The following is a 27,664-nucleotide window of genomic DNA, read 5'->3' on the forward strand; positions in this document are numbered from 1 at the left end:
ATTATGAAGTACAAATCCAAAGGTCCTAGCATCTGATTGGCTATGGAAGAGAAGAAAGGAATAGCCTAGACTGATTCAGGTTCCTCTGGAGCAGCTGCCTAGATGCTGGTGCTATTCACTGAGATAGGGAACCATGAGAGCAGGTGCAGCATTAGGGAAGAGATGATGACCTTCAGTAGATCCATGCTGCGACCAGCATGCACACCTTTAGGCCCAAAGGGTTGCCAAAGAGGCAGTTGTCTGAAGTGGAATAGGTGTGGACAGAGTTTGAATGTAGGAACTGGAGGAAAGAATCCAAACACGTACACATAAGGTTGAGTCCAGGATGGAGCCTGGGTGGAAGAGATAGAGAGCCAATAGCAAGCCCAAGGCTTGAGGCCAGCTCTCCTTTTCCCACTATGTTTTAGCACAGACTTTGAGAAACCTGAGAATCAGCATTGTTTCTGTTGCAAATGGCAGAAATCCACTTAAAATTAGCTTGAGCGAGAGAAGAAATTAAGAAATTTGTTGAGTCCTATAATAAAAATCAGGAATCTGTAGCTCTCCATCCCTCTGCTGCTTCCTTTGGGCTGGCTTTCATTGAGGGCAGGTTCCTGCTTTGCAGTGCCGAGCTGATACCCTGCAGCTCTATGCTTATATCCCACCAGCTCAGCAAATCCAGCAGAAAGAGCTCATTTTGAAAGTCTACAGAAAAAGCTCCAGAGAGGGATCTCATGCCCATCCCTAAACATTCCCAATTGCTGTGGCCAAAGTGAGGAAGACACAAATTGGTCAAACTGAGAGCCTACCCACAGGAGACCTATATGATTGCCTCCATGGACTGAGGAGGTAGTTCCGTAAAGGAACATCAGGGTGATATTACCAGAAAGGGGGAGTGGATGCTGGGCAGGTGCCTACTACAGGCATGTTGAGTCTCGGGTACTATGGCATTTGGGGTGGTACCCAATGGTATCAAGTGGAAGAGAGATGTCTGGATGGAGACATAACTTGACAAATTACCTGAGGACTTTATGGTGGTGGTTGGGTGGGACAGACTAGTTCTTCAGGGGAATGTGGAAAGAATAGCCAGGGCAGAGGCCCAAATTAGAGACTCTGGGGTAGAGAGACGCCATCATTTTATGGGAAGGCAGAAGAGAACCCTCATCAGGGGGAGAAGAAACAGGTATTTAGGAGGTGGGGACCAAGAAAACGTTAGCTTTGGGACCCTGGAAAACAGAAAAACATGGGTCTTACGGTGTCCAGTCCCCAGGAGAAGAGAAAAGACAATGCCCAACCCTCGGTTTCTGGACTCCCAGCCTCCGTGGGCCCTCGCCCTGGCTTCCCCCCTCGTTCCTAGCTTGTTTGCCACCCCGTTGTCTCCCAGTCGCTATCTCTCGGTAGCAAGAGTCCTCAAAGTTACATCATGTGCAGGGGGCGAGGCGGAGCGGGGGGCGGAGCCTCGCGGAGGCGGGGAGCCGAGTAGGGGGCCCAGCTGTCCAATGAGAGAGATGGGTGTGGGGGCTAGGATGCTGGGGGAGGGGAGGCGTCTGGTCCGGCCGGGGCCTGGTGCCCTGGGGGAGCGGCTGTGTGGCTAGGGCATAGAGAGGGTCGCGCGGGCCCAGCGAGGTTCCGCCCCTGCGCCCTCCCGCCCGCCTCCTTTTTAAGCGCCTCCCGCCCAGCCTTCGCTCCCGCTCGCTTAGCAGCGCACCCTCTTTCCCCGCCTATCTCCCCGGCTCCGCTCGGTTCTCGTGGCCACCCCGCAGCCCCAGGTGCCATGGCTGCTGTGTACCGCCCCGGCCTGCGGTGAGTGAGCCCTAGCCCGGGGCCGACCCGCACCTTCCGCCGCGCTCGCCCCCTCGGGGCTGCCAATGGCGCTCTCATGCCCGCCAGCCTCCGCCGGCTTTCTCAGCCGAGGAGGAGGCGGGCCCGGGGCGAGTGTGTCTCCATCCCCAACCTCTCTGGCCCGTGTCTCGCGGGAGATATGGGGCGGCCGCCGCCGCTCCGAGTCTCTCCGCTTCCGTCCCCTCCTCCCCCGTCCCTGCTTTGCTGATCTCTGACCGCGCCGTCTCGATCTGCCACTCACAACTTCCTCCCCTCCTCGCTCGCCCCCACAGAGCCCTGTCTCCTCGTCTTCTTTTCTTTAAGATGTAACTCTTGTGCCCCAGTTGCTATTAGAAGCGCGGTAGGACCCTGGGGTCAAGGGTGCATGAACCCCTGGGGGATTGAGCTCAGAACTCCCCAAAGAAGGCAGAAGGTAAACCTCCATTTCCGACCTCCCGCGAACTGGAACCTGGAGGGAAGCCTGGCGCAGCCAAGGGACCTGCGGCCAGGGGAAAGAGGGAAACAAGGTGGAGGAGGGGGACAAGTTGCCTTCAATTCTAATAGGTTGGCTTCGCCTCTGTCTGGGACGGAAGCTCCTAGGCCCTGCTCCCTTTTCACAGCTTCCTGTCGTTCCTCTGTGGCCTCCCTTCTCCCCAGCATGTGTCCCAAAGTCTGAGCTAACCCCCAAGTCTCTCCCACAGCTGGTTCCTCTTGGCCAGCCCATGTGGGTGGCCTCTGGAGCAGAGGAAAAGGAGAGGGTCCCACTGGTGGAGAGTCAGAGAGGATCACCAGAGACTTCCTGAGCCAGGCCCCCTGCGGGGAGAGGGTCTGCCTTTCAAATTAATGCCAGGTCCCAGGAGTCCTCTTCCTCTGCCCCTGAGGCCACACTGGGTTTGAATCCTGCCAGCCCAGGTCCACTCTAGCCAGGTTCCAACTCCCATATCCATGGTCTGAGCTGTCTCCCTTCCCCAGGCTTACAGCCTAAGTTTAACTGAGCTTTCTGCAGTCTGATGTTACCACCTACCACCAACACCCAAAACTCTCTAGGCATTTGACCTCTAAGGGGAGGAACAGGGGCATGCAGTCTGATGTGTGGAGCAGTTTCTGGTGGGCGAGGCCCTGGCATCAGAGAAGGGCAACTTCCCTCTCTTGGCCTTTGCTCTCTCTGGGTCACTCCACCCTGGGTCCGGGCCAATCAGAGCAGACCCTGCTTCTCCCTCTCCCAGGGGTGTGAAGGGACAGAGAACAGGGACCCTGCCCTCATGGGAATGGGCATGTACCCCAGCCATTGACATTCCCCAACAGTCAGCCTTCCACCCAGCTCAAAGATACCTACCCAATAGTAATATCTTATGCAACCCTTGTTGGCCCAGGTGGGCAGCCCTAGCTCTGATGCCTGGAACCCCAATACCCAGTTACCAACTCTCTGTGCAAGAGCCCTAATCTGGAAACCTGGGACTGTACCATCTCAAAGACTGGGTCCTTTGCTGAGGCTTTCACAGTCTTATACACACCAGAAGAAAAAAGTAAAAGCAGCTGCTTTTTTAACTTATAAAAACTATACTTAAGAATGGAAAGAACAGGGATGAGGGCTTTAACTACCAGACCCATGAAGCTGTCACCAGGGCACAGTTTATCGACACTGGGTCATAGGGCACCTCCTCATTTCCAACCTTGACCAGACAGAGTTAAACGTGGGCATGGGTTAAGACTGCAATAACCTCAGCATGCCGACATATACCCTCCACGCCACCAGGCATGTGCCTTTATGCTCCTTTGGCAATATTTGTCCCTTGCTGACAAGAAAACACCCTCACTGAGACTCATGGAGGCCACAAGGTACACGTGGCCTGAACCCGTCCCACACACCTACTCTCACCTGCTCTTCAAGGTGCCTGCACCAAGACCTGTTTTAGCATGCTCCATGGCAGCCTAAGCTTTCTGTCCCCTTGACTTGCCCATCTTCCATGAGAACACCCAGCCCATTACCTATTTCTTGTCTTAGGCTTAGCTGGCCTGGGCTGAGCCCCTGGGGCTGGTCATCATGGCGCGGCATCCAGACCCTACGAGTACTCAGTGGAGATCTGAGCCAGCTGCCCGCTGGAGTTCGAGACTTTGTGGAGCGCAGTGCCCGCCTGTGCCAACCAGAGGGCATCCACATCTGTGATGGCACCGAGGCTGAGAACACTGCCACATTGGCCCTGCTGGAAAAGCAGGGACTTATCCGAAAGCTCCCCAAGTACAACAACTGGTAAGCCCTGAGCCCCGTGACCCATGGGATGGGAACAGCTTATTGGACAGAGGCCACGTTGGGTTTACCAAGACAAACATCAAATTTAACTAGACCATCCCAATGGAATGAGCAAGAATGGGAGCTCTGGGGGAAACAGAATTAGGAATTAGTGGGATTGGTCTATATTTTTTATGTTAAGGAAAGAAGCTAATACAAATAAAAACCTTTGCTTTTTTTTTTTCCCCCTCTTCCAAGTTCAGAGTTTTTGCCGAGGGCAGAGGCCTTTAGAAGGCTGGGCCAAAGGAACTACCCCTTAGATGGGACAAAATCTGGAGCAAGCAACTGAGGTGCAAATGGATGGGCAAAAATAAGACCCACAAAAGACATAGAGTCAAAGTTGGACTTGAAAGATTGGGTCTGGGGATGAGGGAGATCATCTGGCCACGTCTTCCTGATAATCCTTTCTCCCCCAGCTGGCTGGCCCGCACAGACCCCAAGGATGTGGCACGAGTAGAGAGCAAGACAGTGATTGTAACTCCTTCTCAACGGGACACAGTGCCCCTCCCGGCTGGTGGGGCCCGTGGGCAGCTAGGCAACTGGATGTCCCCAGCTGAGTTCCAGCAAGCTGTGGATGAGAGGTTTCCAGGCTGCATGCAGGGTAACCGGGGCAGGGACACAGAAGCAGGGGCACTGAAGATATTAACAGGTTAGAACCCTTCATCCTGGTGGTATTTTTCCTCCATAGGCCGAACCATGTATGTGCTTCCATTCAGCATGGGTCCCGTGGGCTCCCCACTGTCCCGAATCGGAGTGCAGCTCACTGATTCGGCCTACGTGGTGGCAAGCATGCGCATCATGACCCGGCTGGGGACGCCTGTGCTTCAGGCCCTGGGAGATGGCAACTTTGTCAAGTGTCTGCACTCTGTGGGCCAGCCCCTGACTGGGCAAGGTGAGCGCCTACCCTGCCTAGGGGAGGCCACAGAGACCTGCTTGCATTCAGAGGAAACCCTCAATCCTACCCATCTGAATTAGTGAAACACCTCATTCCCAAAATCTAAAGCAGCAGTCTGGGCTGGGGCAATGCTGTGTTGGCAGAGCAATTTGCACAAGATTGAAAAAAGTCACTTATCCATGTCATGTCCCAGAACAGGGACGTAGGAGCTGATAGATACTGGGGGTGTGGGGGGGTGGTAAGCTACTCATTGGCACCACCACCGCTCCTCAGTGTCTCTCCTGCCAATCCCAATACCCTCCAGCTCCTAATGCCCCAGTTCCTCATGCCCCTACCAACAGCCGGCCCCATGACCCCATAACCCCATTGTCCCCAGGGGAGCCGGTGAGCCATTGGCCATGCAACCCAGAGAAAACCCTGATTGGCCACGTGCCTGACCAGAGAGAGATCGTCTCCTTCGGCAGCGGCTATGGCGGCAACTCCTTGCTGGGCAAGAAGTGCTTTGCCCTTCGCATCGCCTCTCGGCTGGCCCGGGATGAGGGCTGGCTGGCGGAGCACATGCTGGTGAGGGCCTGGTGAGGACCTAGGCAGCTGCAGGGAGCAGGGCAGGAGTGGGGCCTGGCTGGTCAGCCTCACCTCCCCACCGCCAGGTGCCGGGCCGGTTGGGAGGGACTCTGCCCAAATGACCAAAGCTTTGGCCCCAGGCTGCTGACCATTGAGGGGGCTTTAACTTGCTGCCACACCAGCCCTGTGGCAAGGTGGTGCACCTGTTTAGGCAATAATTATTTGTCCTCCCTATTAACCCCTAGCTGTCCTTTCTGTGCAGACCATAACTGACCTCCTCTTTGTTCCCTCCCTCCTCGACACGCAGATCCTGGGTATCACCAACCCCGCAGGGAAGAAGCGCTATGTGGCAGCCGCCTTCCCCAGCGCCTGCGGCAAGACTAACCTGGCCATGATGCGGCCAGCACTGCCAGGCTGGAAAGTGGAGTGTGTGGGGGATGACATTGCCTGGATGAGGTTTGACAGTGACGGTGAGAGGCCCATGGATCATACTCAGTTCTGGCTCATACCAGAGCATAGGAGTCTCCCCTTCACTGCTCATGGTGGACCCTGCCCTATACCTCCTGGCAGTCTACCCACCCTAGAGACAGAAGGGCTTTCTCCATAAGATCTGGGGGCCAGCTCAGGGCAAGAGGGAACAGAATAGGACCTTCCATGGACGCACCTCTCAACTCTTACTGGTTGATCCTTCCTTTCCTTCACTTCTGCTCCTGACAGGTCGACTCCGGGCCATCAACCCTGAGAATGGCTTCTTCGGCGTGGCCCCTGGCACCTCTGCCACCACTAATCCCAATGCCATGGCCACAATCCAGAGTAACACTCTTTTCACCAATGTGGCTGAGACCAGTGATGGTGGAGTGTACTGGGAGGGCATTGACCAGCCTCTTCCACCTGGTGTCACTGTGACCTCCTGGCTGGGAAAACCCTGGAAACCTGGTATGTATGATGGGGGAGTCGTGATACAGCCCCTAGGGCTCAGCACCTTGATGATGTAAAAGGCTTCTCCACAACCTGTGGCTGTCCTCCAGGACCTCTGGGAGTCACAGGAAATTATAAATATTCCCGGTTTCTAACCCCAGGTGAGATCTCAGGTCAAGTCCCAACTCCAGGTATTGGCTTTGGGACCTGGCTAAGCTGCTTACCCTCATGAACTTCAATTGCCCCATCAGCTAAATGGAGGCAGTTACCAAAGTACCTATCTCGGCTGTTGGAGAGTTAAATTAAATAATGCATGCAGGAGTGCCATTGGTTAAGCGTCCGTGTCTTGATTTCGGCTCTGGTCATGATCTCACAGATCGTGAGTTTGAGCCCCTACTTGGGATTCTCTCTCCTCCCTCTCTCTCTGCCCCTTTCCCCCTCAAACTAAATAAATAAACTTTAAGAAATAATAATGCATGCAAAGTGTTCAGCATAGTGCTGAATACATAGCAAATTTCCGATAAAAGTAAGCTGGAGCTTTTTTTTTTTTAAGTTTATTTGAGAGAGAGAGAGAGAGAGAACAAGTGGGGAAGCACTGAAGCACAGACCCCAAAGCAGGGCTCGAACTCACAAACCCTGAGATCATGACCTGAGCTGAAATCAAGAGTCAGACACTTAACTGAACCACCCAGGTGCTCTTGGAATTTTTTTAAAAAGGAAAGGGAAGGACTGTTTTGAAAATTTTTACACAAGGACTTGGGCTCAAAGCATAGTCCACGAAGTTTGACCCATTAGGGAGGAGGAAGCCTGCCCCTCCCCCTGCCACTTGGCTCCCACCATCCCTTGTATAATAATTATTGTCTAAAGGTCAGCGTTGTTACCCTCACCCTTCTCTATCCCTCTAACACGCACACCCAAATCCTTCCAGGCGAAATCAGACCAGCTCTTTAGCCTCTTCTAACAGCTAGTTTCTCAACCCTGTCATCGCCCCTGATGCCTAGCAGCCCTGCCCCTCCCCCAACCCTGCACTCTGGACCTTCTGCAGTTAGCCCAGAGACCTAAGAATGGAAGCAAAGAAGGGCATGCTGGGGAGGGTGGCCTTGTGGTCACTGAAGCCTACATTCACGTCTTCCGGACTGACCAAGCATTCTCCCTCCTTATCTAATCACCCCTTGCTTTCTCCACCACCATCATTAAGCCCTCCTTGGCCTTCCCACCCAACTGAGAAACCCAAGAAACTTTCATACTTCCCCGCAGGCTAGTTCCCCAACCCTTTCATCATCTCTAGATTCACGGGTATAACTAGGGCATGTTGTGCCCAGCTGCTATTCCCAGAATAATACCCTGTGCCAGGGTCCTAAATTGGGGGCTGCTGGAAGTGCAAGAGGCTCTTATATGCAAGTGGAAGCAGGCGCTGGGCAGGGGCGGGGGCGCGGCAGGGAGAGATGGGCTGGCTGTACAACTCCCTTGCCCCCCTTCCCAGGTCTAACCAGCAACCTCCAGCAGAGAAGCTACTGTGTCCATTTAGGACCCCCTGGTGGTGCTTTATACACATGCCACTGACTTGGTCCCATTCTCTCCCTAGGGACCAAATGTCCTATGCTCCTCAGGTTTCACCTGCCCAGGTTATATGTGAGGTCTTCAAGACATATTGTTCCCTCTGGGTCTAAGGAGACCCAGGGAAATCACCAAAATTCTTCTAGCTTCAAAATCAATTGCTGTTTACATTTTGAAAGCTCAGAAGACCCCATCTTCCTCTATTTGCTGATGGAAAGTCAATTGTCTGAAGTACTCATTGACAGCCTCAGTTTTTGCTTTAGGTTTGAATGTTTGTTTAAATAATAATCCCACAGTGGGGCGCCTGGGTGGTTCAGCTGGTTGGGTGACCAACTTCAGCTCAGGTCATGATCTCACAGTTCGTGGGTTTGAACCTCGCATCAGGCTCTGTGCTGACAGCTCAGAGCCTGGAGCCTGCTTCAGAGTCTGTGTCTCCCCCTCTCTCTGCCCCTCCCCTGCTCACGCTCTGTGTCTCTGTCTCTCAATAATAAATAAACATTAAAAAAAATTTTTTTAATCCCATATATAAATCATTTCTGGGATAAAATTTCTGCGAAAACCTTATGCCAAGATCTAAGCCCATTCTCTTGAGCACTGGACAATGCCAAGTAGCTACAGCTTGGCATAGACAGTAGTGTCCTGCTAAACCCCAATTCCTTGCCCATTCTTTCTCACATAGCACAGCTGGTAGCACCATTATGGATAAATAACCTGATCTTTTGGGAAAGATGTCCTGGCTCCCTTCTCCCTGCTCCTTACCACACAAGGTTGCAGGGAGTTGACACAAACAGAAATTTTGCAAGAGTGCATGCAAATATATGTGTGTGTTGGGGGTGGAAAAGCCCTTGGAACTGAAAGTATTTGTATTTCCCCTGCCAGGAGACAAGGAGCCCTGTGCACATCCCAACTCTCGCTTTTGTGCCCCGGCTCGCCAGTGCCCCATCATGGACCCAGCCTGGGAGGCCCCTGAGGGTGTCCCCATTGATGCCATCATCTTTGGAGGCCGCAGACCCAAAGGTAAGCATTGTGTGGGCTCCATGCCTTCTTGGTAAAAGGTCTGTTTCTATCTCAGGGCCCACCTCCCTCTTATACTTAAAGCTCAGCCTAGATTGCCAACTGTAGCTGTCTATCTCTAGAGCTGTCCCCTCAGAATGCAAAATATGGGGAGGCATGGGGTTTGAAAATGGGAAAGCAGAGATACTAGGAGAGAGAGACCAGGAATCAAGATCACCAGGAGGGATGTGGTGAGGGCCCACAGACAAAAGCTGCCTGTGACCCTGTTCAATGGTGTTCTAGGAGTACCCTTGGTATATGAGGCCTTCAACTGGCGCCACGGGGTGTTTGTAGGCAGTGCTATGCGCTCTGAGTCCACTGCTGCGGCTGAACACAAAGGTGAGTGCCATCCCTATACACCCACATGGCTGCTTCTCTCCCTTTCTGAGCCAGACCTTTCTCCCTTCCTCCTGCCTGCCCTTTCCACGGGTCTCTTTTCCCAATCCCTTCTCTTCACCCCACTCTGAGGATCTTCTGGAGCCACCAACATTTCCCAACTTCCTCCAGCTGGATGCAGGGTGCCCTTCTCTTCTCCAGTTAGGAGGAAGATTCCTTACCCATCCTGCTCCCCTCCCCAGGGAAGGTCATCATGCACGACCCATTTGCCATGCGGCCCTTTTTTGGCTACAACTTTGGGCGCTACCTAGAACACTGGCTGAGCATGGAGGAGCGCAAGGGGGCCCGGCTACCCCGCATCTTCCACGTCAACTGGTTCCGGCGGGATGAGGCGGGCCACTTCCTGTGGCCAGGCTTTGGAGAGAATGCTCGGGTGCTAGACTGGATCTGCCGGCGGCTAGAGGGGGAGGACAGTGCCCGAGAGACGCCCATCGGGCTGGTGCCAAAGGAAGGTGCCTTGGATCTCAGTGGTCTGGGAGCCATAGATACCACACAGCTATTCTCACTCCCCAAGGACTTCTGGGAACAGGAGGTGCGTGACATTCGGAGCTACCTGACAGAGCAAGTCAATCAGGATCTGCCCAAGGAGGTGTTGGCTGAACTGGAGGCCCTGGAGGGACGTGTGCGCAGAATGTGACCTGAGGCTCCAGGCTAGTAGGAGAACACAGCACCCCCCCATCTGTCCTGGCCGCCATCTAGGGATAGGAGAGCCACCAGGCTTGCAGAAAGTATGAGCAATTGGATAGAACTAACATCTGGGTGCCATGAGACCAGGCCACAGGCCTTCTCCAACATGCTAATAATAAGAGATGCTCATTTACTTTACACAACTTTTGTGCTGTTTCGTTCCTGCCTGTCTTCACAGGCTTCTCTCTAACACCAATTTCATAGACTTCTTGCAGCTCTCCAAGCAGCCAGCACCCTGGTGCAGCCTGGCCTGGCGCAGCCCGGTGATTTCCAGGACCTCTCTCACAGGCAGCGCTACCACTGGGCCATATAAGTGGGAATTTCTGGGAGAAGGCGCATCTGCTGTGTGTCCCCAGTTCTTAAAAAGACAGGGCCCTCTACCAGCTACTCCATATAGCCTCCAGGCCTTAAATTTCTGACCTCCCACTTGGAGACCAGAAGCCTCTATAGTCCCATCCCCAGTGAAGCAGTTCCATTGTCAGTCATCAAACCTGTTCTTCTTCCTGCTTGACCTGACACTGGGACTCCAAAGCATTCATGAAAGCTCATTCAATATTAAGAGAGCTAACACTTATAGTACCTTCTGTGTGCCAGGTACTGTTCTGAGCACGTTACAAAACAACCCTTTGAAGCAAGTACCACATTACAGATGAAGAAACAAAGGCATACAGAGGTCAAGTAATTGCCCAAGCCCACACAGCAAACAGGAGAACCAAGGATAAACAATAACCGCATAGACATCTCTCATAGCAGCATAGACTGGAGAACTATAAGGATTTTAGATGTCCCCTACTCCATGCTTCTCAGACTTAAAAGTGCATATGAATCACCTGGGGATCTTGATAAAATGCTCATTCAGCAGGTCTGGAGTGGCCAGGAGATTATTTTTCTTACACGCTCCTAATTGATGTTGATGCTGCTGGTCCAGGGACCATAGTTTAAGTAGCAAGGCCTTGGCCTAAATCCTCAGAAATCAGCTTTATAGGAAGACCACAAAGGGAGCGATGATCCTCCATAAATCAGGGGCGCTGGCTGAGGGATAACTTCACCTCTGATCTGAATCAGGCTGAGGGCATGTATAAACAGACTGGTAGGATGGAAGTCCACACCCAGAAAATGAGAATAAACTCCAACAAATAAAATGGAGTTTCTGGGAATTGCTGCAAAAGAAAAAACTGGAGGAGGAAACACCAAGTGTTTCATAGAGAACAGCCAATAACCAGCTATCATGTGTAAGCAGAGAAGCAGCTAAGGTCAGAGTGGATCACGTGTTAATGTATAGTTAGTAATGGAGTCTATTACACTTAAAAATATACAGCCAAATCTTCAGCTTCATCAATGGCATGCGATACCTGAGAAAATGATCAGAGGCGGTACAACAGAGATGTTAGGCACACGGTAGAGTCAGGTGCCTCTGGGTTTCTTCATCTCTAAAACCGGGATGTGCCTGCACCTCGGTGTTGTTAGAAGGATTAAAGGTCAGTGGAGCCAGCACTCAGAACTGTTCCTGGCATGGAGTAACCACTGACTGTATGTTAGCTGCTCTCACCTTTCCACTCTATATTGATTAGAGTATGCCCTGTAAGCCTATGTCATATATTGCTGACACTACAGTTTAAGAGGAGAGTGAGCAATGTAAATAAAATTTAGAGGAGAAAGAAAACTGGTTTGGAAATAAGTCCCTCCATGAAAGAGGCAGGGAACTGGGGTTCCAGAGCCCTCCAGGTATCTAAATGCCCAGTGATTTAAAGGTATTAGCCTTAAAAATTATTTTGACAATTAGAATAAAATTAGGCTACATGCCCTGCAGAGAAATGATAAAATGTAGTTAACACACTTTTAATTTTTTTTAAGTTTATTTTGAGAGAGGGAGAGACGGGCAGAGAGAAAGGGAGAGAGAATCCCAAGCCAGCTCCACACTAAGCACAGAGACCAATGCCAGGGCTCCATCTCACTGAACTGTGAGGTTACGACCTGAGCCAAAATCAAGAGTTCGACGCTTAACCGACTGAGCCACTAAGGTGTCCCTAACACATTTTAGTTAATCTTTTTATTTTACTTTAAGTTTTTTATTTATTTAAGTAATGTCTACAGCCACCATGGCGCTTGAATTCACAACCCCAAGATCGAGTCGCATGCTCTTATGACTGAGCCAGCCAGGCATCCCTCATCTTTTTATTTTATGTTAAAACACAGATACAGAAAACCATGAAAAACAAAGGTATAGCTTAATAAACTAACAGAAAGTGAACACTTGTAAACCATCATCCAGAGAAAAAAAACAGAATTTTGCAGACACCCAAAGCCCAGCCACCCCATCCCTACATTCTTCACCTTCATCATAGCCCCTCCTTCCTGGCATAGATGGATATTGTGATGCATGATAATTATGTCCTTTAAGTTTATTTTTGTAGTTTTATCACCCAAGTGTGGATCTGTAGACATTATGGTTCAGCTTTGCCCATTTTTAAGAATTTCATATGCCTTTTAAGTCTCAATCTATAAGTTCCCCCTCCATTCGTTTCTTTTCCCTTAATTTAATCATTGAAGCATCCAGACCTAGATGCTTAATGCCTAGATTCATTAATTTACCAGGAATTTCAAGACAGCTATATTCAAACTGTCATAATTGTTGGAAGTTTTACAAAAGGACACTCCCTTTATATTCTATTTCATTACCTCCAGGTATAGTTTATAGAGAAGCAACAAAGTAACGGATTCTTTTCCTTTATTTACCATCTCCAATATGATTTAATTTTCTATCATCCTGCAAAAGGGCAAACAATTAGTTACTTACACACACACATACACCATTATGAACTCATGGATTTAAACATACTTAATGTTTATGAAGTTACCCTTTTATTTATTTTTTTTAAGCTTTATTTATTTTTGAGGGAGAGAGAGAGAGAGAAAGAGCGTGAGCGGGGGAGGAACAGAGTGAGAGGGAGACACAGAATTTGAAGCAGGCTCCAGGCTCTGAGCTGTCAGCACAGAGCCCGACACAGGGCTCAAACTCATGAACCGCAAGATCATGACCTGAGCCAAAAGTGGACACTTAACCGACTGAGCCACCCAGACGCCCCAATGAAGTTACCCTTTTAGTGCTCAAATTATCCCATCTTTGGCCATGAGAACTTGGCTCCTGAGTCCTTTTTTTTTTTTTAAGTTTATTTATTTTTGAGAGAGAGCAAGTGGGGGATGGGCAGAGAGAAGAGGCCAACACAGGGCTCAAATCCATGAACCATGAAATCATGACCTGAGCCAAAATCAAGAGTTGGACGCTTAACCGACCAAGCCACTGAGTCCTTTTGACATTACCCTGATAGTGTTTGCTGGCTTCTTGCTATCTGGTAAGATAAGCTGTTCCGTGTTTGTCTCGTACATTTTCTGCCCCAGACCTGGAATCAGCCATTTCTTTAAGCTCTGGTGGCTTTCCATGGGAAATGGCATTTTAAGATCTACTACTGGATTGGTCATTGTTTCTAGACCTTTTCAACAGATATAGTAAGATAAAACACTTCATGAGTTCATACTGATAGTTCCTGTTCAAATTCCTGGCTAAAGAAAGGGTTTTTAGCTTCTGTATCACATCTGTACCTCCTCTCTGGCACACAAAAATTTCTGATTCTCAAGGTCACAGGACATGAGAGTATTAGAAATCCCATAGTTACTCAATTGCTTTTTGGTCAACAGAATTTAAATCCTAGGTAAATTAACGTACTTCCCCTTTCCTTCTACACAGAATGCTACAAGAAGATAATGTAATCAGTCGCTTCGGAAGACAACTTTCCCTTGTGTAGCCCAGAGCTGTACACGTGTCCGAGAAACTCTGCAGTTGCCAGCCTGCAAGGTGGGGTGGGGGAGAGGGAGGCCAGGATTAGCCAGAAAAGAAAAATCTGCTCCCCCTCTCTCCTCTCTAGCCCAGCCTGCCCTCTAGTGGGGATGCTAATGAACAGGAAATAGCACAAGGCAGGTCCCAAAGAAAGTCAATTAGCTGACATTTACTTAGCAATCACTAGAACAAGTCCTAAAATGGGTGCTGAAGGTAGAAAAGTTCTCTGTGGCATTAAGCGGCTTCAAGTGTGGCTGGGAAAACACGAAGCTGCCCAATGAAAAGCACTTCACAAAATGTCACCAAGCAACATACCCAATTTCAAAATCATGAGAGGGAAGGCCAATAGTTTCTCAAAATGACTTAATTATGAAATGGTATATTTCTTTCAATGGAACACATAGTATATCCTAAGACATAAATGTCCATATACATTTAAAAAGTATTATAAGGGGCACCTGGATGGCTCAGTCAGTTGAGCCTCCAACTCTTTGATTTTGGTTCAGGTCATGATCACAGGGTCATAGGGTAGGGCCTTGAGTCCAGCTCCCACTGAGCGTGGTGCCTGCCTAAGATTCTCTCTTTCCCTCTGCCCCTCTCCCCCACTCGCACACTCTAAAATAAAAAATAAAAGTATTGTAAGTCACAAGTAACAATTACATTCAAAAGCTTAATACTTACATACAAAAATCAATCAATTGGGGCACCTGGGTGGCTCAGTTGGTTATGGTTTTGGCTCAGGTCATGATCTCACGGTTTGTGAAGTCCAGCCTTCCAGCCGTGTCAAGCTCTGTGCTGACAGCACCAAGTCTTCTCGAGATTCTGTCTCCCACTCTCTGCCCCTCCCCCACTCAGGCGCCCGCGCGAGCTCTCTCTCTCTCCAAATAAACTAAAAAAAATCTATCAATGGATCCAGAGATAAAATCCTATATCCTTTAGTATTTGACTTAATTTTTTTAACGTTTGTTTATTTTTGAGAGAGAGACAGAGCACGAGCGGGGGAGGGGCAGAGAGAGGGGGAGACACAGAATTTGAAGCAGGCTCCAGGCTCTGAGCTGTCAGTACAGAGCCAGATGCAGGGCTCGAACTCAGGAACTGTGGCATCATGATCTGAGCCAAAGTCGGACACTTAACTGACTGAGCCACCCAGGCGCCCCTTGACTTTTTTAAAGATTTATTTATTTTATTTATGTAATCTCTACACCCAATGTGGGGTTTGAACTCACAACCCCAAGATCAAGACTCACATGCTCTTCTGACTGAGCCAGCCAGGCACCTCTGACTTAATGTTAAGACTCAGTTTGGCCACAGAATCTCAGATTTTTTTAAATGTTTATTTATTAAAAATTTTCTTTTTATATTGTTTATTTATCTTCAAGAGAGAGCGAGAGACAGAGCTCAAGCAGGGGAGGGGCAGAGAGGGAGGGAGACACAGAATCTGAAGCAGGCTCCATGCTCCGAGCTGTCAGCACAGAGCCCAACGTGGGGCTCGAACTCAAGAACCACGAGATTATGACCTGAGCTGAAGTTGGATGCTCAACCGACTGAGCCACTCAGGCGCCCCTATTTATTTTTGAGAGAGAAAGAAAGCACAGGGGAGGGGCAGAGAGAAAAGGAGATAGAGGATCCAAAGCAGGCTCTGTGCTGACAGCAGAGCCCAATGAAGAGCTCAAACTCGGGAGCCACAAGGTCATGACCTGACCTGAAGTCAGCCACTTAACCAACTGAGCCACCCAGGCACCCCTCAAATTTTGTTTTTCATATTTAACATGACTTTTAATGTTTTGTTCAATAATGTACAAGTTCTGTATTAAAAAAAATTTTTAATGTTTATTTTTGAGAGAGAGACAAAGTGCCCCACAGTTAGGTTTTTTTAAAAGATGGTATTCCAAGGCACCTGGGTGGCTCAGTTGGTGAAGCATCAACTTTGACTCCGATAATGACCTCTGAGTCCATGGGTTCCAGCCCTGATTTGGGCTCTGTGCTGATAGCTCAGGGCCTGGAACCTGCTTTGGATTCTTTGTCTCCCTCTCTCTCTGCCCCTCCCTCCCTCTAAAAAATAAACATTAAAAAAAAAAAAAAAAAAAACCACAAACCTGGGGCACCTGGGTGGCTCGAGCATCTGACTTTGGCTCAGGTCATGATCTCATGGTTGGTGGGTTCGAGCCCCACATCATCAGCCTGTCAGCACAGAGCCCACTTTTGGATCCTCTGTCCTCCTTTCTCTGCCCCTCCCCACTTGCACTTTGCCAAAAAAAAAAAAAAAAAAAAAAAATTAAAAAAACACTTAACCATATAACTTGGACAATTTCCCATAGCAAAAAAAAAAAAAAGACTACATCATTTTAATGACTACCTGATATTTCTGTGTCTACCACATGGAGCATAATTTGCTTAACCAATATACTCCCATATTACAGTATATTTAGAATATTTTGTTTCCAGTGTTTTACTATTATCATTAATTGATGTGTTGAACATATCCTTTTTTAAATTAATTTATTTTTGAGAGAGAGCAAGCAAGCAGGGGAGGAGCAGAGAGAGGGAGAGAGAGAATCCCAAGCAGGGTCCATGTCAGCACAGAGCCCAAAGTGGGGGGCTGAAATCAAGAGTACAGACTCAGAGCGCCTGGGTGGCTCAGTTCGTTAAGCATCTGGCTTCGGCTCAGGTCATGATCTCACAGTTTGTGGGTTTGAGCCCTGCATGGGGCTCTGTGCTGGTTCTGTGTCTCCTGCTCTCTCTGCCCCTCCCCTGCTCATGCTCTGTCTCTGTCTTTCAAAAGTAAATAAATGTTTAAAAATTTTTTTAAAAAGAGTACGGACTCTTTTTTTTTTAATGTTTATTTTTGAGAGAGACAGAGTGTGAGCAGGGGAGGGGCAGAGAGAGACAGAATCAGAAGGCTCCGGGCTCTGAACTGTCAGCACAGAGCCAGATGCAAGGCTCAAACCCACGGATGGGAGATCATGACCTGAGCCAGAAGTCCTTTGCTTAACCAACTGAGCCACCCAAGTGCCCCAAGAGTATGGACTTAACTGATTGAGCCACCCAGGCGGCCCAAACATAAATCTTAAGGCTAGATTTAGCATATAGGTCCCAGCTAGATTCCTGTAAGTGGTTCCATTGGGTCAGGAGGAAGGGAGTCTACAAAGTTTCCCCCAGGTAAGAAATTCTCCTGGGAAGGTGCAAAGGTGGAAACAGCACAGAATTTATGGGCATATTGCTTGGCAGAAGTTACAGTAAAAAGGCCGATAAAAAAATAAGACAACCAGATTTGGAAGTTTATATCTGAAACAATAAACAAAAGTGAACCACTTGTAGGTTCTTTAGAACTAAATGCTATCAGAGAAAAACACTTCCAGCAGATCAAATAGGAGAGGCATGAAGTAATGAAATTTTGATTTTGGGTGGTGACGGTGAAAACAACTTCAACTAATCTTTAAGACTTGAAGAACTGTATTAAAAGGGCAAACAGAAGTAATGAAATTTTGATTTTGGGTGGTGACGGTGAAAACAACTTCAACTAATCTTTAAGACTTGAAGAACTGTATTAAAAGGGCAAACAGAAAATAAATTCTTCTTTTAATGATTTCAGATTTTCCAGGCTGGACAGCCCAGAAACCACAGAATCCTAAGGTCTCAATAAACGTTACAGGGAAACTGTTAGTAAGCTACCTGACAATGAGAGATGGGGGACCGGCAGAATCTACTACATAATTAGTACAGCCCACAGCAAAATGAAAGTGCGAGGTGCTTGTTCAAAAAGCAGGCATTTCAGTCGGCGAGAGCAGACCATTAAACCATGAGTAGGGTCCAGTACAGAACGCACGCCAGTTAAGATGCCGGCTCTAGCGACCAGAAACGATAAGCTTGCACCTAGCGGTCTAGAGACCTAGAGGCGTCCTCGGGTCTGACCACACCCATTCTTGACCTCAGGGGCCCAGGGAGAGTTAACAACACTTATAAAAGAGCGCGGACTAGAGGCGCTGAAGTGCAGCTTGGACCCCGGACCTTTGCACTTGGAGCGGCGAGGTCACTCGACTTCCAGCCTGGGAGAAGATCCCGAGACGTAGCACGTCCTGGCCTTGGACTCAGCCGCTTACTCATAAACCCCGAGGAAGGGTAGGAGGCGGCGCTCTTGCACTCGCTGGACTCCCAGAGTGGAGGAGGCACGCCGGAGACCGAGGGTCTAGGGAAGGTCTGCAAATCCCGGAGAGCCGTGAGGCTTCCAAGGGGAACAGACGGAACCGGAAAGGTCCCTAGAAACCCACGGGTGTGTCAGGGAGCGTCTGCAAAGACCGCGAAGGGAAGCCAGGAGTCATCTGAAAAGTTGCCAAAGCAACTAAAGGGTGGTCTAGAAAGAGTAGTCCCCACAAAACAAGGCTTCCGGAAGCTAAACCCGGAAGCGAGGATGTGGAGGCCTAGATCCCCTTGTGTGACGTGATCACACCCCAAAGGCACCGGTCACCCCTTAGGGCTGGGCTGACTGAAGCTACCGCCAGCAAAATAAGGCTGGAGCCGGGTCGGGAGGAAGGCGAAAGGGAGGCCCTTAGAGATCGTCTGAAAATTGCGAAGGCAAAAGAATTTTAGGGGCCGACGGCAAATGGTATCCCTCGGTAAGACACCTCTAGGTAGCGAACCACCAATTTATTGCAAGCCCCGCCCCTCACCCATCAAGCCTAGTTCCGTTGTCTCCGAATCAGGAAGTAGCCGGTTCCCCACTACTCCTCCCAAGGAAGAGCGAACGCCCCACCTCGGTCGCGCGCTTTTCCTCCCCTCCCACCCTTCACGCACTTTCTCCCGCCCACCTGTCAATCACTGTGCTCAGCTGTCCAGTTGGCGGGCCAAGGGGGCGGGGCCGTCAGGGGCAACGCGTGACGTCTGCAGTCCTCCGGCCGGGAAGCCAGGAGATGCATGACGAAGGAGGCGCGTGACGGAGGAGCAGTTGGCCAACGCTGCGGCCGCAGTCGGTGTAAACAAGGCCTCGCGCCGCTGTGGGTCCTGCGACCGCTCCCGGCTGGTGGGTGGTTTCGCGCGCGGCAGTAACCGCCGGCTTCAGTGGGAGGGGCTTCTCGGCTTCTCCCTGCCTCCCCCACTTGGCGTACACACCCCCAGCACACCACGTGGGCGTGAGGCGAGGAAGGAAGGGGTGTTAGGCTGAATTCTAACTTCATTGGTTGTCGCTGCTGCCGGCTTTCGCAAAGAAGCGCTCTGATTGGTCGGTAAGGGGGGCGTCGGGGGTCTCAGAGCCTTAAGGCTTCTGATTGGTTACATGAGATAAGCTAATGAGGCGCTTTCTTCCGCGAGGGGTTTTGATTGGTCGGCCAGAGAGGTTACCTGGGAATTCACCCACCTACTCCCCCCAGGGACTTTGATAGGTGAGTTTGAGGTAGAAAACTGAGAAATTCCTCTTCAAAGGATTCTCATTGGTGAGCTAGGGTAGCTCCTTAGACTTCACTCTCTGATTTTTTTTTTTTTTTTTTTTTGCTTCACAGGATTGGGGAAGGTTTGTGGTCCTGAAGCCTTGGGAGTTGTCACAGGCTAAAGAGAAGGGATCTCAGTCCCTAGGAAGGGTCGCCCTCCTAGAGATAGCTACCGCTCTATCTCAGGAGACACTGGTGTTTCTAGAGTAGGCTTTGCTTTCATCAAACCCAAGGAGGTGACACGAGGAGTCCCTGCACAGGACCTAATGATGCTGTGATCAGAAGATGGGATCACGGAACAGCAGTAGCGCAGGAACTGGGTCCGGAGACCCCTCTGAGGGCTTGCCCCGAAGAGGGGCTAGCCTGCGTCGGAGTGAGGAAGAGGAAGAGGAGGATGAAGATGTGGATCTGGCCCAGGTACTGGCCTATCTCCTCCGCAGGTAACTTACCCTCTGATGTGTCCCCACCAGGGACCACCACAGTCCCTTGATCCCAACTCCAGGCTAAAGAGGATAGGGAATGGGATTAGCCCAGACCAGCTGTTCTGTTTGAGCTTCCCTTCTGGACATTCATGGCACTCATCTCAATACACAACAAGAGTAGTTCTTAATTAGGGAGGGTCACGAAGACAAACTCACTTCTGTGTTTGAGGGAACTGTTCAGGGGAGCCTCTCTAGCTGTTTCTACACAAATGTAAGCTGTTTTCCAAGTAAGTAAAAAATAAAATGAAAATGGGGCCCTGATGGAAAAGGAGTGATGTGAGGGGTAAAGAGAAGAGCTGGGGAGGTGGGTGTTCAACTTCTGTGAAGTTATTGACATGTGATATGAGGCCATGTGGACTTACTTGAAAAACAAGTTTAAATTAACCTAACTCTAACCCTGTTCTTGAGGAAAGAATGCTTTGAGGAAATTGACCACCAGCACTTAACCAAAAAGGTTTGCCACTGGCTTTGTTTTTTAGCTGTAGCTCCTTGGGAAGAAGACAAGCCTGGGGATCCCTTTAGTTCTATTCTGGACTCCTCAGGCAAGAGGCTCAGAAGGAAATGCTCTTAGAACTTTTAGCTCTCTAGGAAGTCAGTTTAGTAGGTTTGTCAACATCCACGGAGTGTTGCAGTTCTCCGCTCCTGCTGTAAGCATGAAGATTCATTTCCTACAGTATCTTATAGGAGACTGAAAATTACAGCCAAGGTCTAGTCAGCCTCAAACTTCAAAACAGGGACAGTGTAGGGTTTGAGTAGTAGGTGGATAGCCATTGACTCTGAATTTGGTTGGTTTGGGGAAGGGATCCTCCCTTTTATCATGGGCATCTCTCCATAGAGGCCAAGTGAGGTTGGTGCAGGGAGGAGGTGCAGCAAATTTACAACTCATCCAGGCCCTCTCAGACTCGGAGGAAGAGCATGACAGTGCCTGGGATGGCCGTCTTGGGGACCGATACAACCCACCTGGTAAGAGGAAAGGCAGACTGAGATCCTAACATTGGAAGACTTTCATTAGAAAATCCTTTTTCTTTTCTTTTTCTTTTCTTTTTTTTTTTTTTTTTTTTTTTTTTTTGTAAGAACATATGTTAAACTGAAATAAGATGAGATAACTCAGGGAATGAGGGAGCCTTCACAGCTGTAGTATATTCGGCCACATTGAGTGGGCTGGAGCACAGTTCTGTGGCTGCAAAACCTAGGATGAAACTTCTCCTTGATACTCACAGTGGACGCAACTCCTGACACCCGGGAGCTGGAATGCAATGAGATCAAGACACAAGTGGAATTGGCCACAGGGCGGCTGGGGCTTAGACGGGCAGCCCGGGAGCACAGCTTTCCTCAAATGCTGCACCAGGTAGGCCTCTCAACCTCTACCCAGCCTGGCAGCAGGCCTCCTGAGGAAGCCAGAAGCTCTGTCTGCCCCAGAGAAGAGGGAAATAAACTTTCCAAGGACGCCTCAAGTGCTGGAGCTGGAGACTTCTTAGCCAGTCTACATCGGAGTTTGGTGGGACACACTAGTGTGTGTGGTGTCTATTTCTGTAGCGAGAGCAATCTCTGGAGGAGGGGGCTTGGTGTGGCTGCAGTGGCCCTCTGTTTGTGCTAGCAATATTCCCCAATCCCTTCCTTTAGAGAGAACGGGGCCTCTGCCACCGGGGAAGCTTCTCCCTTGGAGAACGGTCTCGAATGATGTCTCAGTGAGTATGGGGCTTGGTGGAGAGACTCTAAGGGCCAGATAGGTTTTATCCCCTAAACTTTGAAGGGACAGGTATAAAAGGATGGTCAGGGATATTAAAGTTAAATGGGGTCAAAGTTTGAGAGTAAACAAACTGGAAAAGCGTAGGAACTGAGAAGATAAATTAATGTAAGAACAGGGATTATACCCCAGGCCAAAAGGGAAGTTCGCCCTCGTACTCACACCCAGCTCTGTTAGGATTCTGCTAACCGGGATAATCTTCATCCTCAGCTTCCTTTACCTTCACTTTCCCTCTCCCTCCCCAGCTTCTTGCCCAACGATCTGGGTTTCACTGATACCTACTCTCAGAAAGCTTTCTGCGGCATCTACAGCAAAGATGGTCAGATCTTCATGTCTGCTTGCCAAGGTACCAGTCCCTGGTCCTACGAACTACCCTGAAACAAGGAATATACCCCCTGACTGAGGCTAGAAAGCCCCAGACTGAGGGAACGCTGACCCTGGGTTAGGATGCTTAGCCAGAACACATTCCCCATGATCAAGGGAAGATTCCACAGATGTACAGAGAAGGAGAGGTCAGATCTAGAGAGGATGCGAGAAGAGGGTTTCCTAATTCTGCCTGATCCCCACTTACCCAGACCAGACAATCCGACTGTATGACTGCCGGTATGGCCGCTTTCATAAATTCAAGAGCATCAAGGCCCGGGATGTAGGCTGGAGCGTACTGGACGTGGCCTTCACCCCTGATGGGAACCACTTCCTATATTCCAGCTGGTCTGATTACAGTGAGTATGCCCCAGACTTCTACTGGCTCTCCAGCCCAGGACCTGAGGTCTCCCGAATGCCCACGTCCATTGTGCCAGGACTTTATCCCTTCTCCTGGGAGGATCACTCCCAGGGTCTGACATCCTTGCCCTTTGTTCCATCTCCTGCCCAGCTTCGCTTCCACCCTCCTTCCCCCAGCTCTGAAAGATTCTTGTCTCTCTTGCCTTTCTTAGTTCATATCTGCAACATCTACGGGGAGGGAGACACACACACTGCCCTGGATCTAAGGTACTGGCTTCCCTCCTTGGGCAGACTCATCAGAAACTTCTCAAGAGGAAGGCTCTCCAGGAGCAAACCTCCTGAACTGGAACTCCTGCTTAGAGGGAGAAAGTACACTGGTTGCAAGTGTCTCTGTGCGGATTCCTGGGAGGGAAGCGCCCATCCTTTTCAGCCAGAGGAGCAGGGTAAACCAGATGGTTGCGGGATTATTTCCGCGTCCTCACTGAGGTGATCCACATTCTGGCACGCATTAGCCGGACTTCCTTTTCCCCTTAGAAGTGTGCCTTACAATCCTCATCAGATTCTGTGCAGATCAACAAAGGCTGAGGGGAGTCCACTTAACCCAGTTCCTTCTATGCTCTATGCTCTTTTTAGGCCAGATGAGCGTCGCTTTGCTGTCTTTTCCATCGCTGTCTCCTCAGATGGACGGGAAGTGTTAGGAGGGTGAGTATTTGTAGGGGATGCACTCCTCAATTAATGAGGTAGGAGTTCTCCCAGAGACTGTACTGGACCCCACTGTGGAGAACAACCAGCCCTTCTCCAAGGTCAGGGTTTACGAGTTGCTTCACCTCTTGCTCACTGTTTCCCCAGCATGAGATGGGATGTCTCAAACCTGCTTGCAAAAACACAGCTAACTTTTTTCCCACCTCCTGTGTAAGAAGAGACCAGGGCTTGCCCCTCAGCAGGACTTTGCAACAAGGACTCTCTAGAGCATACACAGCATAAGTCCTCTCAGTTCTGGCTCCAGGACCCTCTTTATCCCTTCCCTTTCAGGGCCAATGATGGCTGCCTATACGTCTTTGATCGAGAACAGAACCGGCGCACCCTTCAGGTAATGTCCTTGAAACTTAGAGCCTCTGCTTCCTGGTCTTTGGCCTATTAGAAGACCTAGAAAGAGGTCCTAGGTGTTCTGGCTTCCTTCTTCGCTAGATTGAGTCCCATGAGGATGATGTGAATGCAGTGGCCTTTGCTGACATAAGCTCCCAAATCCTGTTCTCTGGGGGTGATGATGCCATCTGCAAAGTGTGGGATCGACGCACCATGCGGGAGGATGACCCTAAGCCCGTGGGTGCACTGGCTGGACATCAGGACGGCATCACCTTCATTGACAGCAAGGTGGGCAGGGAAGCAGAACCGCACAGCCAGGTTACAGTTGTCGAAGTGGACTGGCATGGAAACTCACCAAGCTCCTTATTAGCTAAGGTTTGCAAGAGCTGGAGTTTAGGGAAGGGACTTAAGCCAAGAAACATGAGCTCCATCTGTATTCACCAGTCCTCAAGGAGCAGGGCAGGGCTTTCTGTGGAAGGAAAGAAGACAATTAATCCAGGATAGAATAGGAGGCCCAGCCAGTCCCTGGGCAAAGAAGGGGAAACCTAGCCAGGGGGTCAGGTCTGTGGTAGAATACCAATGGTGAGCTCACCTGGATGAAGAAAGAGGCAAGCTAACTCAAAGGACTGACATTCTTCCCCCTCACCTGGAGAAGCAGAGCTGGACTGACAGACCCCGATATTTGCAAACTCTGATACCTTGTTCCCCATCTGGGGATTCACAGGGTGATGCCCGGTATCTCATCTCCAACTCCAAAGACCAGACCATCAAGCTCTGGGATATCCGACGCTTTTCTAGTCGGGAAGGTATGGAAGCCTCACGGCAGGCTGCCACACAGCAAAACTGGGACTACCGCTGGCAGCAGGTACCCAAAAAAGGTGAGAGTGGAAGGTAGAACCTGAGATCTGGAGAATAAAGAGTCAGGGGTGGTAGTTAAAATAATTAACCCCTGGTAAAGCCTGGCATGGGCACAGTGGATGTGACCGTAGCCTGGGTCCCTCCCCCCAACTCCCTCTTGCTAGGCGTGAAGTCTTTGCTGAACTCTGGGGAGAGTTGGGGTTCCTGGGGCTGGGGCTCACTCAGAAACAACCAATACAAAAAGTATTTCAGTATCTTCACAACCAGCATGCTGAGCCATATTGGTGAACATTAGGTGGGGAAGGAGCCACCAGTCGGAGACTGGAAAGGCAGTCATCTGTAAGCATCAGTCTTTGCTGAGGACTGATGATACAGGAGAATCCAGACTCCCTAACCTAGGGCTCTCCATGCATCCCTACCCAGCCTGGCGGAAACTGAAACTCCCAGGAGACAGCTCCTTGATGACCTACCGGGGCCATGGGGTGCTGCATACCCTTATCCGTTGCCGATTCTCTCCCACCCATAGCACCGGCCAGCAGTTCATCTATAGTGGCTGCTCTACTGGCAAAGTTGTCGGTAAGGATTGTGTCAGAAGAGGGGGCCTTGGGAAAGGCAGGAATATTTCTCTGGCATTTCGCCTGTTACCGGTAACCACCTTAAATGTCTTAATGGTGACTATAAGTGAGATTTAATTCAGTTTGGAGCAGGTTAGGCTTAGGGAAGTAGAAAACATTGTATTCACTAGCACTTTTTTTTTTTTTTTTTTAAGAGAGAGTTCAAGTGTGGAAGGGGCAGAGGGAGAGGGAGAAAGAGAATCTCCAGCAGGCTCCACGCCCAGCGTGAGCCAGACGCAGGCTCAATCCCATGACCCTGGAATCATGACGTGAGCCGAAATCAAAAGTCAGATGCTTAACCGACTGAGCCACCCAGACACCCTAATGTGTTAAATTAAGAAAAGGAACATAGGGGCACCTGGGTGGCTCAGTCACTTAAGCATCTGACTTTCGATTTCGGCTCAGGTCATGATCTCATGGTTCGTGAGTTCGAGCCCCACGTCAGGGTCCGTGCTGACAGCTCGGAGCCTCGAGCCTGCTTCAGCTTCTGTGTCTCCCTCTCTCTCTACCCCTGCCCACTCACCTTCTGTTTCTCTCTCTCTCAAAATAAATAAACATTAAAAGAAGGAACATAGGCTTCTATTTAGTAAATATAATAATAGATTGCCAAAAATATACTTAGTTCTATTTTTTTAGCCTGTCAAGGAAAGAAAGAGATTGCAGATGAAAAGCCGGGGCGGGGGGGCGGAAATGGAGGGCAGGGACAAATAGGATGACACAAGAAGACAAGCTCATAGTAAAGGACATGCAGTCATTAAAGCAGAAAGTGTGCAGAAAGACACAAATACATGTACAGCTATGAGGAGCCTAAGACAGTGCCATACCTTGGGAGGCACTCAGGGGCCCACTCAGAAAGGAAGATGCACCCCTGTCCAGAAGACTCCAGAAGGCTCAGGTGTCTGTGCAGATAGCCCATTGTTCACTTTTGTTGTGCCTTCCATATCTTATGGGTTTCATAGAAAATTGTTGTAAAGAGCTTTAAAGCCACATTACATTTTCTTAACTTTTGACCCTGTTAAGTTTAGGTAAGGGCCAGGGAGAGGTATCCAAGCTCTGCCAGACCACACACTCAAGCCGAGGTAGGGAAAAGAAAGAGAAATTACATCATCCTCTGGTGTGGGCTTTGCTCCCTGCAAAAGTGGGGAAATTGCCCTAGAGGTAAGCAGTACAGTTCAGGAACTGTGAGGGGTATTTAGAAGGTACTCTGGCAGCCCCGTCTCCACTCTGACCTTCCCTGGACAGTGTACGACCTCCTCAGTGGCCACATCGTGAAGAAGCTGACCAACCACAAGGCCTGCGTGCGTGACGTCAGCTGGCACCCCTTTGAGGAAAAGATTGTCAGCAGTTCGGTGAGGTGGCAGGGGTTGGGGGGCCAGTGCATGTCTGGGACTTGGACCTAGGCAGGGCAGCACCCCCTGACTACTTGCCACCTTCTGCCCTGCAGTGGGATGGGAACCTGCGTCTCTGGCAGTACCGCCAGGCCGAGTACTTCCAGGACGACATGCCAGAATCTGAGGAGCCCCTCAGCGCCCCTGCCCCAGTGCCCCACCCCTCTGCAGCCTTTTCCTCACCCCAGTAGACCTGATCTCCAGCCCCATACACCGGTGAGCCTCTTACAAGCTCTCTGCCTCCTCCCTTCCGGGAGATCTGTGGGGGAATCCCTGGCATTGGATGGGGAGGAGCACAAGCCCAGGCTTTGGGGCCCTAGCTGAGCCCTAGAAGGGCCTCCCCAAGGGGCAGAGTAACTCTGTCTCCTCATGTGCTCACACCCAGTGGCTTGGGTGTCTATCTCTGGCCAGGGTTTGGCAGGACTGCCATTATCTGGGGTGTGGCCTTTGTCAGCAGGAGAACTGTCCTGAGTGTTTTTAATCATGTTTGGATGTTAAGTGTTAGCTCCTAGAATAGATGCCCGGGGCCAGGTCTGAACTGAGCTGTCAGCCAGACCCTTCCCTGGCCTTCATGTTGAGGATTAGACTGGCCAATCCGAGGGCCAGGCATCCTGGCCCTTCTTCCAGAGGTCCTGAAGGCTAGAGCTCTAGCTGTTTAGGGGAGGGTGGGATGAGTAAGGCATATCATTAGCACCCTCCTGGGTGGGAATTAGATCTTCTCTCTCTATGTCTGGGTCTTTGGGGTGGGACAGGTTGTGGTGTGAGAGGCTCCATGTGGCCCCACACAGGGCAGGCCCTCCCTTCCCAGACTTCCATCATGCTGGAGGCCAGCAGCTTCAAGGAGGGATGTTGAAGTAGGACTCCTTCGTCCTCTCACTGGCTTTGGCTCCCTCAATAAATTCTCTGTGGGAACCTGGCTCAGTGTCTGTCTCTGTCTCATTCTTTTTCCTGTCTAAGGCCTTTTATCCTCTCACTTCAAGAAAGTAGTATCCACAAAGCCTTCAGATATGCTTCTCTGTAGGAGAAAACACCCCTTTGATGCCCCCAAGATGAAGAGAAATGCCAAAATCATTTGTTAACTGTGCTCTGCAACAGGCAACTCCCTCACTGAACTCAGAAACTTCCAGCAAGTAGAAATTGAGATAGCAGGAAGTAAGTGCATTTTAGATTAGAACCTGGAACACCCACATCAGCTTTGTTCTGGGGCTGGCCTTGGAGCTGGTCCGGTCTATGAGAAGTAGCTCAGAGCCAGAGAGGACTGGATGGGCACTGATGCCAGGCCCCATCTGGGTGCTTCACACCGAGGACCTCATCCACCCTCACAGCCACCCTTTGTACAGGTGAGGAAATG

The 27,664-nt window shown here is 50.1% G+C and overlaps 3 protein-coding genes across 10 annotated transcripts in view; 2 read left to right on the forward strand and 1 right to left on the reverse strand.

Moving 5' to 3' along the window:
• NRL (neural retina leucine zipper) overlaps positions 1–18,911 on the reverse strand; it is a 29,542-nt gene extending 10,631 nt beyond the window's left edge. The window contains exon 1 of one of the 2 annotated variants that reach the window (XM_019429360.2): positions 18,801–18,911. The gene's annotated coding sequence lies outside the window, so the exon portion shown is untranslated. Of the gene's footprint in view, positions 1–3,789; positions 3,899–18,800 lie in introns of those variants that run through there. The other variant, XM_019429361.2, reaches the window with a different exon arrangement.
• Positions 1,552–10,303, forward strand: PCK2 (phosphoenolpyruvate carboxykinase 2, mitochondrial). Its single transcript, XM_019429355.2, has 10 exons — positions 1,552–1,782; positions 3,806–4,051; positions 4,507–4,691; positions 4,779–4,982; positions 5,362–5,549; positions 5,857–6,019; positions 6,267–6,485; positions 8,904–9,041; positions 9,321–9,416; positions 9,656–10,303. The coding sequence occupies exons 1-10, from the start codon at positions 1,754–1,756 to the stop codon at positions 10,108–10,110; spliced, it is 1,923 nt and encodes a 640-aa protein (XP_019284900.2). The 5' UTR covers positions 1,552–1,753; the 3' UTR covers positions 10,111–10,303.
• On the forward strand, positions 17,974–27,230 carry DCAF11 (DDB1 and CUL4 associated factor 11). Of its 7 annotated transcripts, none has more exons than XM_019429349.2 (15): positions 17,974–18,114; positions 19,488–19,855; positions 20,733–20,860; positions 21,118–21,245; positions 21,521–21,585; positions 21,890–21,990; positions 22,220–22,366; positions 22,580–22,634; positions 23,001–23,069; positions 23,400–23,457; positions 23,556–23,741; positions 24,178–24,331; positions 24,735–24,887; positions 26,168–26,274; positions 26,370–27,230. In XM_019429349.2, exons 2-15 carry the CDS (start codon positions 19,701–19,703, stop codon positions 26,502–26,504), a joined length of 1,641 nt encoding a protein of 546 aa, XP_019284894.1. In that variant the 5' UTR covers positions 17,974–18,114; positions 19,488–19,700; the 3' UTR covers positions 26,505–27,230. The 7 variants fall into 7 exon arrangements, with proteins under 7 accessions (XP_019284894.1, XP_019284897.1, XP_019284893.1 ...); XM_019429352.2 differs by having other exon boundaries at positions 19,649–19,855; XM_019429348.2 differs by lacking the exon at positions 17,974–18,114 and adding an exon at positions 18,899–19,012.
• The last annotated feature ends 434 nt before the right edge of the window (positions 27,231–27,664 follow it).

The sequence above is a fragment of the Panthera pardus genome, unplaced genomic scaffold (assembly GCF_024362965.1).
Source record: "Panthera pardus isolate Hobbes unplaced genomic scaffold, ASM2436296v1 HiC_scaffold_24, whole genome shotgun sequence".
Lineage (NCBI taxonomy): Eukaryota > Metazoa > Chordata > Mammalia > Carnivora > Felidae > Panthera > Panthera pardus.